At 43.4% G+C, this 15249-nt stretch overlaps 1 protein-coding gene across 1 annotated transcript in view; it reads left to right on the top strand.

Moving 5' to 3' along the window:
* Slc25a13 (solute carrier family 25 member 13) overlaps positions 1-15249 on the top strand; it is a 181139-nt gene that overhangs the window by 109867 nt on the left and 56023 nt on the right. The window contains exons 10-12 of the mRNA XM_041675748.1: positions 2590-2674; positions 3093-3251; positions 14883-14935. Coding sequence (XP_041531682.1) covers positions 2590-2674; positions 3093-3251; positions 14883-14935 — 297 coding nt within the window. The remainder of the gene's footprint in view (positions 1-2589; positions 2675-3092; positions 3252-14882; positions 14936-15249) is intronic.

Raw genomic sequence — 15249 nt, 5'->3', positions numbered from 1 at the left:
CTTGGTGCTGGCCACAAAAGGTTAGGAGTTTGATGAACTCCACTGGAAATGACTGGCTGATGCAGAGATTTTAGAGCAATTCATAGCAGTCCTACCTGAAACCTAGTGTGATTTTGACTGCAAGGACCCCAGTGCGCCTGACAAATTCAAATAAGGCAGGTCATCTCCCTTCAGGCCAGTTTCTGTACCCCAGCACCCTACAGTTCCTGCAGTGCTTTGTCCTAGACCAGGGGCAGTGAAGGTGGACTCCTTTCCTCATGTTGTTTTAAGAATATATTACATTTTGTAGCTTCTAAAAGTTAAATGGGAACCTGGAATTTGATTTGTCTTCTAGAGGAAGAGGTAGCAGTAATGGCAGGTCCCTTCCTTTCGTATCTTTGAAATACTCTCATTCATTATTTTGATGCCAGGACATTTTTAGTATCACATGTTTTCATACATGTAAATAAAATAATCTTCCTCCTTTGAATACACCTGTCACAGGGAAGGTAGAGTACAGGGGGTAGAATTGGAGACAACCGTGGAATTTGTGGAAGAAATGTTTTACTTTCTTAGACATAGAGCGGTTTTTGGTTTAACGACGAAGGATTTCAAATGATCTCATTGTATTGGAATTGCGTTGCATTGACAGCAGCTAAAATTCAGTGGGTTGGTAGCTGAGGTTGGTGATTGTTTTCATTGTTCGCTGATGTTAATTATCACGTCTTTTGAAAACAAATTTTTCTGGATGTATTTATCCCTTCAGCAGGTATTATTCAGTGCCGACTGTATGTCACCCTCGCTACCTCACTTGACAACTCTGTGGGACAGAGTTGCTACTTTTTTTACACTGACAGGGTAGCACAATATTCTAAAATGTTTTGGCCACAGAAATGTGAAAGATAGCAGGTTCAAAGAACAACAGTAGTCAGCTGACTGCCTAGGAGCACGGAGTCTAGGATAAATTTACAGTCACCCATAATTTACCCTTCGAGTTATGGCCATCGTAAACATTTTGAGTGTATCTAGGTAATATAGATGCCAAAATATTAGTGTTAATTTTATGTGTATGTATCAACTTGTAATTTTAACAGCAACAAAAGACTTCATATTCTACTCTTAATTCATTTTTCTTTTTGAAATACCATAAAGAGCTAGAAAATTGGCTCAGCCTCAAAGAGCACTTGTTGCTCTTTCAGAGAACCTGGGTTTAGTTTCCAGCCCCCACATGATGGCTAACAACCATCCTTAACTTCTGTTCTGGGAGACTTTATACCATCGTAGATACCAGGCACACATGTGGTACACATGCTTATAGCAGACAAAACACTCACATACGTAAAGACAATGCCATGAAAGGTCAAAGGAACATAATAAATACTTGTCCATTCACCACGCTCTTTCCAACTTGTTTTCTTTCATTTTAAAACTTTATTAACGTATTGTTATGTGTATGGGTGTTCCGCCTCCATCACATTTGTGCACCACACGTGGATCTGGTGTCAGCATCAGATCCTAAGGCTGGAGTCACAGACAGTTGTGAGCTACCAACTGGGTGCTGGGAATTGAACCTGGGTCCTCTGGAAGAACAACCCGTGCTCTTAACCATTGAACCATCTCTCCAGCTCCTTATGTTTTCTTTATAAAATAAGAGTCTTGTGAAATTTTGTTTTTTAACCAACATCAAATCTCCTTTGGAGATAACGATTTTAAATGATGTACTTTTGTTTTAAGAGTGATTGTTATTTATTTTTGAGACCGTGTCTCACTGTGTGGTCCTGATTTGCTTGCACTTTGCTGTGCAAGTCAGGCTGGCCCCCGAACTTGCAGAGGTCAGCCTCACCTTCCCAGTCCCGAACTTGCAGAGGTCAGCCTCACCTTCCCAGTCCCGAACTTGCAGAGGTCAGCCTCACCTTCCCAGTCCCGAGGACGAAAGGTGTGTGCCTCCGTGCCGCCAGTACAGGATTTTAAACCTCTATTGTTGGTCATTCAGTGTATTTCCAGATAGTCTGCTCTTGGGGTACACAATCTTTGTTCCCTGTCTTTTCATTGCTGTTTCTTGCCTAAAGTAAGAGTCGCAGCATCAGAGATTGTATTCTTTAAGTGTTTGGATGTGTGTTACTAAATTTTCCAAAACTTGTACTTAGTTTAACAATGAGTTTAAGAATATTTTTTTATCAGTTCTTACTAGTCTCAGTATTACCATTTAAAACCTACACAAAATTCAAATAAAAAGCCCAGGCAATTAGATTAATCAAGAATGGTGTCTCCTTGGCGTTTTTACATTGACATGTCTATGAACACAAATGGGGGCTGAGCATGTGAAATTGGGTTCATAATGTTATTTTTTTCATAATGTTATTTTTATGTCATATTTTATGTCCCAATTTAATTTCAGTCATGCTTAGTGGCCAAACACCTATTAATAATAAGTACTTGATGGCTTCAGATCTCATTTTTCTCTTTGTATTTTACTTGTATTAGATTTATAATCCAGTCGGTGATACAATCTATAACCGTACCTCTTTCTGTCCTCTTTCCGTCCTCGGCTTGCCTGCTTCTGGCTTCCTGTTTGCTGGCTGCTTCTGGCTGCGCTGGTGTGTGAAGCAGAAGGCCTCGGGTGATGCGGCTCGGCCTTTTCTTCTCCTGCTCGCAGAGTCAGCCTACAGGTTTGGTCTGGGTTCTATTGCTGGAGGTCAGTCATGATGAATGTTAAATTGTCACCTCTGTGTCATCCTCTGGTCTTTCCTTCAGTTTTCCACCTTGCTGCTTTCAGAGTCATTCCCCAAGTCAGTTACCGAGCTGTGTATCTATAGGAGGGCCAGAGCAGGGGGACTTTTCCGACTCTTGGACATGAGCGGCATCCTACAAGGGATAGCCCTTTTCTGAGGTTAGATTTCACTGATATGCTTTTAATTAAATCTCTAGTGACAGCTTTTTGTCAGGGATGTCATTTGAATAAAAATTGTACAATTAAGAATATAGAAAGACCGCTCAGTAATTCTGCCCATTAAAAATTCTGTTTTCAAACCTTTCTCTAATTTTTATCCTCCTATTTCTTTCCCCCAGCTCACTTTAATTCTGGCTGAGATAATGGTATTTCTTTATTTCAGCTGTTGGAGCCACCGCTGTGTATCCTATTGATCTTGTAAAGACTCGAATGCAGAACCAACGGTCCACTGGCTCCTTTGTGGGGGAGCTCATGTACAAGAACAGCTTCGACTGTTTTAAGAAGGTGCTCCGCTATGAAGGCTTCTTTGGACTCTACAGAGGTCAGTATGGCCTGGAGTGGTGCGGTGCTCCCTTTGTGGAAATGGAGTCCTAGCCAAGGTGTTGCTTTCCCATCTCAGTGCCTGAAATGAATTAGAGGGACTGTGTTAAAATGGGACTCCAGCAGATTCTCAATTATCCATGCTAATGGGTGTAGGCTGTAGGCATCTAGGGCATGGCTAATCAAAACAGCCCATAGTCTGAAAACCATTTATATTGCTCTGTTGTGTGTTTTATTTCTTAAAATAATAAATTATTTTCATGAATATTCTTAGTGAGTTTTTGAAAGCCTTATTGTTTGTGTTTTTGAAATATTCCACTTACCATCTATCAGGGAAATGTATCCCTGGAACGGGACACAACTTGCTTGAGATTTGTGAATCTCCTGGAATGTCCAGTGGTCCCCACTGCACGGTGTCCCTTTCCATGGATTCGGTTATTCATGGTCAACCGTATTCTAAAAATACAGACTAGAAAATTCCAGAAATAAGCAACCCACAAATTTGTAAATAGTGCACTTGTCTGACGAGCTTGATGGAACTAACTTGTGCTTCTGCACCCAAATGCAACCATTGACTCTCCCGACATCTTCAGGTCAGTAGCATCTTAATGTTATATCACGGAACCATCCCCTGCTTTTCTTCACATCACCAAGGTGATATACCAGCTTGTATCATCACAGGAAGAGTGAGAGCAATACACTGAGACTCTGAGAGAGACCAGAGGACTACGGACCTTCTTTTCTATTGGGCTTGGCCTGGGAGACATGCCCTTATTCCGCAGCTTCCTGTCTCTGCTTGCCTTTTGCAAAGAGCAGATAAGTACATTTTCATAAGTTACAGTGCAGAATTGTGAGGTGGTTCATGTCGGACCACTTTGCCGTTTGTCCAACTCCAGCTCTTCCCTGGTCTTGGGGAAGCAAATTTTGCCCTTTCCTCCCTGAGGCCTGATGGATGAACGTGACAGCCATGAGAGACCTCTAGGCCTCTTCCGCCATCTGCTGACTTTAGTCTCCAAAGCCCAGTTAATGAACAAAAACCCTGTCACCTTAGAAGCTGGGCGGCTTCCATTCTGCAGGTGCTATTGTATAGGTAGATAACCCCCATCAAAGGCCTTTTGATCTTTTCTCTCCCTTCTTTCCCTTGCCCCCTGCCTCCTATTACAATTTGGAAGGTCTTTGACCCCAGATGATTAATGATGACCCCTGTAGGGTCACCACCTTCCATTTGAAATACTTTTCCTCTTGGTGACAACAACCTTTCAAATAAAATGGCTTCCCCATTAGTACAAGGTTAATGTCACAGTTAGTACTTTACAGTAACTCAGGCAAAAATGTCCACCTTATCTGCATCTATCCTGTTGTTTTTTTCTGTTTGGGTTGTTTGTTTTGCTTATTTTGTTTTTACAGGAAAAAATGTTGTGCCCAGATGTCCAAGTCTTAATAATGTGTCTTCACTGAATGCTTTTGTGGGTAGTGAAATGAATGGTAGAGGAGCCTTTCCATTGTGAGAACCCTCCCAACACAGTGATTCTTTCAGTTTGCTTGTGTTGACTTTTAACTTTCAGTCCCTTTTCTCTCCTCTGTGACTACACCTGGCCAATCCTGATCCGTGGTTCTATCTGGTTCTTTCTCTGGCTGACCTCACCTTTTGATCCCATGGACTCATAGGCTGTGCAAAACAGTTCATCCTTCTTGAAGATGGAGCTGTGGGCATGTGGAGAAGACATGCTGTTTCATCTTCCGGATGGGAGAGCGAGCTGGCATAAAGTGGAGGCTCGTTCTAGGCGCCAGAGACAGCTTCATAAATAGCCATTTATCTAACCTGCTTTGAGGCATGACCCTCAGGGCAGGGACTGAATCTGTTTGTCAGGATAAGTAGAATGTGATGTAAGATTGACATTAGGGATCGCCTATGTTCTTTTCTCTCTGAGTGTTTTTCTTTGCTAGAGGATGGATTTTAAACAAAAAGTTGACTGTAAAACTCTTAGTTTACAGTTTGCAGTTCAGTTCCCATCTTTAATTTGAATCTTGAGCAAAGAGATGATAGATAGTTAACAGTTAAAAACAATAATGCCCTGATAATGACGTATTCTTTTTCTGGACTGCTGAGGGACCGGTGCTTTTGAGCACATTGTACACAATCGTTGTGTGTTTGTGTTTGTCATTGAGCCAGAGATCAAATGAAACTGCAGGTAACCCATGGGAAATAGTTACTATTAAAAATAAGAATAATAGAAATAAAGACAAGTATTTCTGAGATAGTGTTTAGGTATAAAATCATTATACAAAATTTTCCCATGTGATTCTCTGTATGTTTCACCTTAAATGTAACATAGTTGTTTTTTGAAGTTGGAGGAAAATGGTAGGATTTAAAGTTGGAGAACATAAAGTTGCCGCTGTTAATAGTGTGTACTGGCAGTAGTTGAAACATTGCAAAATATCACTAATTTATAGATGAGCTATGGAACGTTAGGCATTTTCTCACATTTTAGAATTTGCATGAGATAGAACATTTCTCCATCATAACATGTATTTTAAATAAGATAATTTGAGAATTTGGTACAAATGAGGTCTCTCTCCTATTTGAAATTACCACTGCATATGCTTTCCCAACACTGCACTGGCAAACCACCGTGGGAGAAGGTACTTCTACATCGTGTGTTTTTATTCCAAGGGTAATAACTGCCCCCCACACTGCCTTTTCTGCTAAGGACAGGAGCTCTGGAAGCTGCTTTTGCATTTAAAAGCAGTTCCCTATGGAACCAGAGTGAAGGTTACCGTCAGAGAATTCTGACGGTGCTTAGGGCAATAATCAGACACACGTCTGGATCCCTACCCCTGGTCACCTGGAAGACTGATGGAAATCTTAGGAGCCCTGTGACTCTGGTTCAGACTCCTCTGTGCAGGTGACTTTGTTTACAGGGAATGACTTCTCAGGTATTTTTATAAATTTTGAACATCTAAACCTTAGACTAAGTAGACAACCCAAGATTCCCTGAAGTCACTTGTAAAAATCCTCTCAGGGCTCCAGCCTGATTTAATTCCCTCAAAGGAATTTGAGACTTTGATAACTTCCCTGACAGTTCTTTTGGTTTGATGAACTGGTTGAGCAGATTGTGCCAGTCATTGGCCCGCCATAGTCTGAGCTGGTCTAAGAGAAACAATTGCTGGGCAGTCACCCATAATCAATTGTTCTTTATGTTCCAGACATAACTAGTTGCTGCTTTTGAACTTCTAGTACCCTCCCGCCTCTCCCGTGCCCAAGTGGTAAGATGAGGAGCCTCCAACATTGGGAAATGTTTTGTGAGGACTCTGGGGACAGGAAATATACCCAAGAGAAAGCAGAGTCCATCAGAGACACTTCTTATAGGATTTCTGTTTTTGTTGTTGGGAGAACCCTAAAGTTCATTTTTTGAAATAAAAATATAAGAAAAAATTCCAGAAAAGCATATTAGATCATTTTATGAGCCATACCTTAATTTAGATACATATTTATTGTCAAATAAATAATAAAATAAACATCAGTCCCCACAAATATAAAATATTATTCAAATTAGCCCATCAATTCAGGTGCACAAAATTTTAGAACTCTCTGTTTCAAGTTGTTTTTGTGATTCAAGGCAATCATGCTCATCCTGGCATGTTCTTAAGGTGACATCTAGAGGATGTTGTGATATTTCAGGAAGTCATTGATCAGAGTATATTCTAGAAAAAAGTTGGTGGGCAGCTAGTTTAAACCAAGTCTCTTGTTTGATGGTAGTATAGTTGAGAGAATCTAAATTCAGTGAGCTTCCTATGAGAAACTTTCTTCATATTTAACTCTTGTGGATAAAAATAGACCTAAAAATCTAACACTAAAACAAAACCATTGAGGCTTTGATCACTCATATCAGCATCTCTTAATGACACATGCACCTTTGAAGAGACCACAGTTCTTCCTGAACTGCCTTGAGTCACAGGTCCACTCTGCCCAGCAGAATGTTCATTCTGTGCAGAATGGGCTGCTCTAAGTCCAGTTTCCGTGCCCTGTTTCTTCCCTGTTTCATTTATGATGTTAAATTAGAGGCAGACATCAAAAGACAGATACTCAATTGTGGGAAACCAGGAGTGAGCAGAAGACTTGGACACTCTTGGTTGAGTGTCCACTAGCAGACATTAAGGTGACACACATGGACCGGGTTGGCTCAGAGGTGCTTTGGTGCTCAAGAAGGCCACAGAGGAGAAACGGTGAGCGTAGCCAGTTCAGGAGGGTGACAGGTTTCGGGATTTTGTGCAACCTGGAGGAGAGATTAATCGCAAATCTGTTTCAGACTTCTGGAACAGAGGTATTTGAGTGGCTGCTGTCCTTGACCAGAGTGAGACAGACTAAACTTTCTAGTCCAGATGCTAGATGACCGCATTCGGAAGCTCCCATGCACGCACACATAGGACTGAAGGGAGACTTTCTGGAAAACCCCAAAATAGCAACAAAGACCTGCTTCTTTTTCTAAACCTTTATTGATATCATTCATTTTTAGGTTTTAATACGTAGACACCCAAAAGCATCCTGAAGCATACCATAGACTGTGGTCAAAAATTCTAATAAAGCATGGAACTCAGTAAACAAGCCTTGAAAGCCCAGTTGCCCCCACCCCAAACTGCCCCATAATCTATCCACCACAGAGCAGCAGTTCTGAGAGCCAGTGGAGAACTGGACTGTGGTGAGACTTTGAAACAGGATAGTGTGTTTGGGAAGGTGGAGGAGTCTCCTGCCTGAGGCAATGTGAGTGGAAACTGAGAGGCTGTGCTAGGAGGAGTAGAAGGAGGAATAGGAGGAGGAGGGGGAGGAGGGCCTGCAAGAGAGTGGAGAGACAAGAATGAGAGTCAAAACTGTAAGGTGTGCCGCATGGAGCCCCGATCACTCCAGAGTGAGGGTTCATCTGATGTAGAAAGCGAGGGGGCTCTCTGGGGCCATCGGGACAAGCGTATTGGCCTACACAGTGAGGTCAGGAGGGTAAAACAACACAAGAGGATTGCCACTGAGTCAACGTGTGCAGGCCATGGCTTCAGGGAGTAGCAGTGTCCTGGGCATTCATTTTCCCTACCGAATTGCACCCGGCATGCCTTCCACCTCATTGTGTGTAGGATACACCATCTTTCTCGGGGCTGGCCGCTCCTGAGCTGGCCTTTGTTTGAACTAACACAGCTTCACTTGCTGCCTTAGGTTTTGAGTTTCTTTCCTGTAAGAGGTCCTGTTGCCTTTATAGACCTGCTTGGCTTATGTGGCGTGGTTAGGACAGCAGTTGCACTGGCCACAGTGTGCGTGGATTTCTGATCTCTTGTCTTCTCCAGAGAGCCTGGCATTCGTGACGAACTGCCAGATAGAAGATGTGGTGTCACCCACCCCGGTTTGGTTATAGTTATAGTTTGAGCGATATGTTCCCTAGAGAGAATAGCTAAACATTTTGGAAAACCTAGGGCCTGCTGTGAGAGTTGGCACTGAACAGGAACATAACCATGCGAGTATTTCTGCCGTCACTGAATAGCTTGGGAGCCATGGAACAAGATGCTGAGCCACTCCATGGAGTCTGGTTCCCATGCAAAAGAGGGAGGTAGCATAAATGCTTAGTGTTGCTATGGTGACGATGATGATGATGATGATGATGATGATGATAAATCCACCTCTGAAGCATTGACTGTGTGCTTGGCTCTGATCTGAAGATTTGTAGCAACTCATTTGATCTTCTTGACTGGCCTAAGAAGATGGGGCCATGATTTTGCCCATTGGTGAAAGAGTGAAAACTCAGGTACAAAGAGATAACTTCACGGTCAATAAAGCAGTTGGAAGTTCAACCTTGCAGAGGGACCTCAGACCGTGCCTTCCCCCCTCTCTCTGCCACCCGGGAGACAATACACTATAACCAGTTGTTTACCGGCAGAAGTTGAGACGTGTTTAAATATTTAAACATAAATAAACAACAACTGAAGATGTGGTTTATTTCTGTGCTGTTTTTTAGGCGGGGCCCTGGACTCAGTCTTAGAGCCCCGATGAAAGAGGTCTCTTCCAAGGCTAGGCGTGATGTCATGGGGATAGCATTGATTGTACCACACCTTACCTACTCCTGAATCAGCAATCTTATTTATTCAGCCAGAGTTGCCTCTTAGGAATAAGGAGCAGTGCAATGCTGCAGCTTGACGAGGTACAGAGAAGTATGCAGTTTTGAGTATGTAAAATAGATGATATGTCTGTTCTTCAAATTATCAAAATAAACAGTAGACAATCATCGGCATTTTTGTTTTAACAGTGGGGAATGCAGAATTTGAGGTCAAATGACGGAAAGGTCTCTCAGCCTGGAATTGTAGCCCAGACCTGTCCACCTCCGAAGCTTATGCCTTGCCATTCAACTGCTGCCAACTGCGGGGAATAAACAGGCTTTCACTGGGCCTGGCTTGTTAATGAGCTTTTCCCCAGCCTTTGCCAACTCTGAAATTCTAGAATTCCATAATATTTATGAAGTTTTTATGAAGAGTCCTTTGGTATGGAGCAGTGTAGTAGGCCTCTGGTTGTGCACATGGTTCACCGGAATCTCCTGTAGGAATGCTGTGTGAGCTCGGGCTCCTAGTGCGGGGCCCCGTGCCCACACCTCCAGCTCAGGTCTCACTGACTGCTCAAAGGGAGAAGAAATGACATGATTTATATTTTCAACCCGTGAAATCTGAAGAGAAAATACGGCATTAATTCTGTGCCCTGTAAATCTTTTCTCGCATTAGCAGCCTTCTATTAAAATGTGCCAAGGAAGAATTGCCATGTGTGCCGATGGAGCTGAACTAAAAAAGGGAAGATTAGAACAGAAACCGCACTAATAAATTTCATCTGAGGCCGCTGGAAAATGGACTGCCGTTTTGACAAGTTAGAAACAACACACACACACACATCCCGTTTCTGTTTGGAATGGTTAAAATGAATTTCTGGGGACCACCAGGAACATCTTATATTAGAAACCTGACTTTTCTGCTGAGTGGCCCAGATGTCAAACACATCTGTTCTTGAGCTGTGAGTGCTATTGTAAGAGGTGCGGTAACTGGACTGGTAGCTGCAGGCTTACTAAGCCGTGTTACCCTCCTTCCTCTGAGGACCACAGCTAGGAAGAGCTACAGCAGTTCTCACCTCTGCTTTTCAGTGTCTGGTACTTTATGACGTCCTCAGGAGATCTCGGCCTTGTAGTATCCCCTGCTCTCACCTGGGGCTTCCTTTGGAGCCACAGTAGAGGAAGAACAAGAATGTCCCTTTCCTGCTTCCTTGCTGAGTGCCAGGACCTGGCCCAGGTTTTAGGAATGCCTGCATAGCTTGGTTTTATTCTTTTCTGGAGGTCTTCATTTAATTTGAGGAAACTTGTGGTCTCTGATTATATTACTTTTCCCTGGCCTTTACAGATGGCCTCCAACTGCTTCTAGAACTTCTTGCTTCTTAAACTTTGCTGCAAATTTAGCAGCGAGGTGACCCACAGCTTCTTGGGAGTCAGCCTCTTTTTTTTTTTTTTTGTCTAATGGTTTAACTGATGATGATGATGATATAGTGGTGGTGTTGTCGTGTGAATTCAGTGTCTTAATAATGTACATAAAAACCAGATGAAATACCTGGTGTGCAGTAAGTGCTCCTTATGAAGCTATTATTGTTAGATCTGTGGCTCAACCACAGGCTCTGTTCGACTCGTTATCCTGAGATGCTGGTAATCTTCCACACATCGATCTTGTCTTCCGTTCTGCCTTCATCTCTTCTCCAGGGAGCTTGGGTGGACTCACGGAGTCTCAAGGCGTATTGGCCTGCTTCTTTGATATATCTCCTCCTCCTGCAGGCAGCGGAACCCGTTCTTCCCCGTTCTTTCTACTACTTCGATGTCCCTACCCTCAGATACTCACCAGACTGTTTTAGGTGTTTTTGTCCTCTTTTTAGTACCCGTAGACAAGCCGAATAAGATGTGTACGTTGTTGGACAAGTAGGGTTGTTTTGGTAAACTGGGATTTTTTTTTTTTTCCTGAGAAGTCATCCGTCTCATTTGTGTCCATCCCAGTTCATTCTTCTGGGCACAAGAGGAACTTTGGGTAAGTTGGCTGCTCCATGGGCAAGTATTTGTCGCTCCATTTTCAGTCTTAAATAAAGGGCTTTCTGTTTTGTTCCTTGCTGATCACAATGTATCACTGAATTTACAGCAAGAAGAAGAACTTTCAGCCGCCTTCCTGGCTGGCTGAAGTGATTGTGTGTAGCTCTGTAGTCATGGTTGCAGGCTGAAGTGATTGTGTGTAGCTCTGTAGACATGGATCCAGGCTGAAGTGATTGTGTGTATCTCTGTAGACATGGTTCCAGGCTGGAGTTATTGCGTGTAGCTCTGTAGACATGGTTGCAGGCTGAAGTGATTGTGTGTATCTCTGTAGTCATGGTTCCAGACTGAAGTAATTGAGTGTAGCTCTGTAGACATGGTTCCAGACTGAAGTAATTGAGTGTAGCTCTGTAGACATGGTTCCAGACTGAAGTTATTGCATGTAGCTCCATAGTCATTTGGGTCTAGTATGGGTTTTATTAGTCATTTAAAAGACTTACAGGATAGTTTGTAGGCAAGAGATCATTTTAATCTCAGTGTATTCAGGTTTGCATTATGATTTAATTATGAGAAAAAAAAAGACATGTAGCAAATAAATACTTCTATGTATCGGGATTTTGGCTTGAATGCAGAAAGAAAAATCAAGATTTCACATAGTAAGAACTGGCGTAAGTAACATTTGCCCACATTTTCTTTGGAGAAATTAATATATCACTGGGTGATAACAGAGCCTTTTTTCAAATTGGAAGTCGCCTCTTCAGAGGATAATAAGCAAGTACATTATAGGTCAGTGTTTGTGAGAACCCCGGCCCGAGGCTCCTTCAGCTCCTGAGTCCTATTCAGCTCACCTAGAGTACAGAGGGTACAGCATCCCTCAAGCTAGCAAAGGTGGGGGAGGGGAGGCTTTTAGTAAGAGTGCACATGAGAGCAAGTAAAGACAGCAGCTCGCTCGTGGAGATGAAGGGCAGCAGCTACCCTGGAGCCTCCCTGGCTCCGTGGGTCCAGAAAACAGCCAGTCCATCACCGGGCTCTGCCTTTTTTGGACTGTGTTTTCTTCCTTGGCATTCCATACTTTGTACCCCACACTCTCTTTACTCCGCCACCCCAGCTGCTTTGCTTACTTGTGGTTTCTGTCTCCCTGTGACCTTAGTGCATTCCCAGCATCCAATGGCCATTTCCCCTGCGCCATCTGAGGCGCCTTTTCATTTTTCTACCCTATGTGCAGATGGGAATGCATTGCCTCAGTTATGCTTCGGAGAGGGCTTCTTGATGGGCCAGCTCCATTTTATAGAGTTCAGGTTGCTCAGTCCCTGGCTGCTTGGTTCCTAGTAGCCTGTGTATTATCCAATTAACAGAAACCCCAAGAATTCAGTAAGATCCGAAAATGCAGCCATGTAGAAGGGTATTACAAACTCAAAGGCCTTCAGGACCCCCCTCCGCACACTCAAAAGCTGTGTCAGAATAGCGGAGGCTGAGTAGAAGATACGCATTAACCATGTGACAGTTGAGTGTTGCCTATCGTAAAATCTCTTGAAAGGAAAGAACTTAGATTTTAATCATTTCATCATTTACCAAACTCATTACCTAGCCTCCGAAAACCTTAGTTTCCTCTCTCTAGGGTGGTTATGAGGATTAAACGGGTTAATAGAGACCTCAAATAGTACCTGGCACATAGTAAGCATCATATGGGTGTGTCTTAAATTTTTCACTAGTGTCCGCATCCTCATTATCGTGGATTTGCACAGGGAAATGGACTTTCTCTTCTCATCTTCTTCCTCAAACACGAAGCTGCTTCAGTCTGTTTAGTTCCCATTCCCCCCTTTTATATTTCCACGAGCAAAACAGGAAAGTTTTCTCTGTTGTGAGGATACCAACAGGACAGTGAAAACGAAAGCCAACACCGGGCCATGTCTGTTGATGTCTGCCGTAGGGTGGACCTTGGCAGATTCGTTCGCCTAGATTCTGTCCAAAGAAAAGAGTCTCACCTGTCTTAAACATCAGAAAGAGGCCCAAGGCTGCCAGGTCCATCGTTCTTTCTTGGCAAAGAGCTCGGGTAGATTGTGCCAGAAAGCTGCTGCTGCTCGATCAAGCACATGTACCGATTTGGAAACTACAGGCTGCAAGCTCTGGCCTCCGGCTGCATTTTAAAAACATGTCCCTGCAGAAGGGGCTGCCAGTGGGATTCGTGTATGTGAGTTGAAGTTGGACTTTGGACTAAGGTGAAGACCATGAAGCCCTGGAAAGCAGAATGGCACAGGCCCCTAGGTGTCCTAGGCGTGTTTCCAAGGGAAAGTTTGTCCTTGATTTATTTTACTTATTTGTTTTCTTAGAAAGAACAAGAGAAAATAGCATGATTTCTTTTTTGGTTCAGATCTGCAGGGCTACACTGTTTTATTTGACTGTTATATCAAAAGCCGTATCTCCTCAAACCGGGGATCCTGCTTGATTCAACTGAAGGTGGCCCTAACAAATTCTTCATGTGTTACCCCAAACTTCTTGGGGCTTCCTAGGTGCTGCTCAGTTGTTCATGCTGGAGCAGCAGTAGTGTGTCCCATTGTTCTCTCCCCCAGTCTCCCTTCCTGAGACACACCTACATGCATGCATGTATGTACTTGTGTGGCACACGTTCACGCGCGCGCGCACACACACACACACACACACACACACATTGTCCTGTTACCACAAAGTGACTAGAGTTGATTTTTAAAAATATAAACTCATGCCAGTTGTAGTGGCCTTTATTCTAAGCAGAGGCAGGCAGATCTCTGTCAGTTCTAGGCCAGCCTGTTCTACAAATTGAGTTCCAACTCAGCCAGCGCTACATAGTGAAACCCTGTCTCCAAAAAAGACAAATAAATAAATAAACATAAAAAATAAAGGCAAGAAAAAGAAAGAATTACAATAGTGTATCACTCCGATGCTTCAAACTTGCTGCGTGTTTCTCATCTCACGGACAAGTGAGGCTGAGTCCCCTGCGCCATCTGGTTTTACCCTCCCCTTATTTACTACTCTGAATGGACCCAGCCCACATTCTCCATCACTGTAGAGCACACAGGGCTTAGTCTCCATTGTTTTCAGTGCCCCTTCCGTTCCCCACTTAGAAACTCATTTTCTCCAGTTATCAGGTCCCAGAAAGGCCTCTCCCCTCATAAAACCATTTCCTAACTTGGTGCTGCTTCATCACTGAGCCATAGTTGTCCCATGACTGAATGACTGCACTGTGAGCCTTTAGGGGGGGCAGGAGAAAGGTGTTGGGGGAGGCACAGGGGCAGGAGCGAACTCCCCGAGATAATGAGGCTTCCTTTGTTACTGACACTGTTGACTTACCCAACGTGCAAACGCTCCAGAATGTGGAAGGGAATTTACTCGGGGCTGAGGTAGCTATTAGAAGTCGTTCTTAAATTCCATCACAAGTGTTCTCATTAAAGGTAACAGCAGAAAATTGTAGCAAAGATTGCCCTAGTTTTCAAGTGGTGATCCCCTCCGCAGAGCTGTTGATTTGTGTAGTTAATGCTAATTTATTTAATACACTTCGGCTTCTTGTTGATTTTTAGGTTTGCTGCCACAGTTACTGGGAGTTGCCCCAGAGAAGGCCATAAAACTTACAGTAAGTCTTTGAATTGGGACTTCTTATTAAGAGGCACAAACTCAACATTCCACCAGGTATTCTTCTGTGATTCAGCAGGTCTGTGGTCCTTCACCCATGCTAATGAATTTGACGGTCAGAGCGGTCAGCACACATAACTTCTTGTTCTCTGTGGAACATGAAACATCCAGAAATGCTGTAATGAGCCTGGAGATGATTGTAGGTGCTGCTGTCGTGGTCGTCATCACCCTCGCAGCAGCACTGAAGTTCCTACAGTACCTGACGTATTAGGCCTTTGACACATATCATCTTATCCTTTCAGTTTACAGTGTGGT

The sequence above is a fragment of the Microtus oregoni genome, unplaced genomic scaffold (assembly GCF_018167655.1).
Source record: "Microtus oregoni isolate MIOR12 unplaced genomic scaffold, Mior012 000026F_ref0000081, whole genome shotgun sequence".
In the NCBI taxonomy this organism is placed as follows: domain Eukaryota; kingdom Metazoa; phylum Chordata; class Mammalia; order Rodentia; family Cricetidae; genus Microtus; species Microtus oregoni.
Note: the sequence above shows the minus strand (reverse complement) of the source record. Positions and strands in the feature narration are given on the sequence as shown.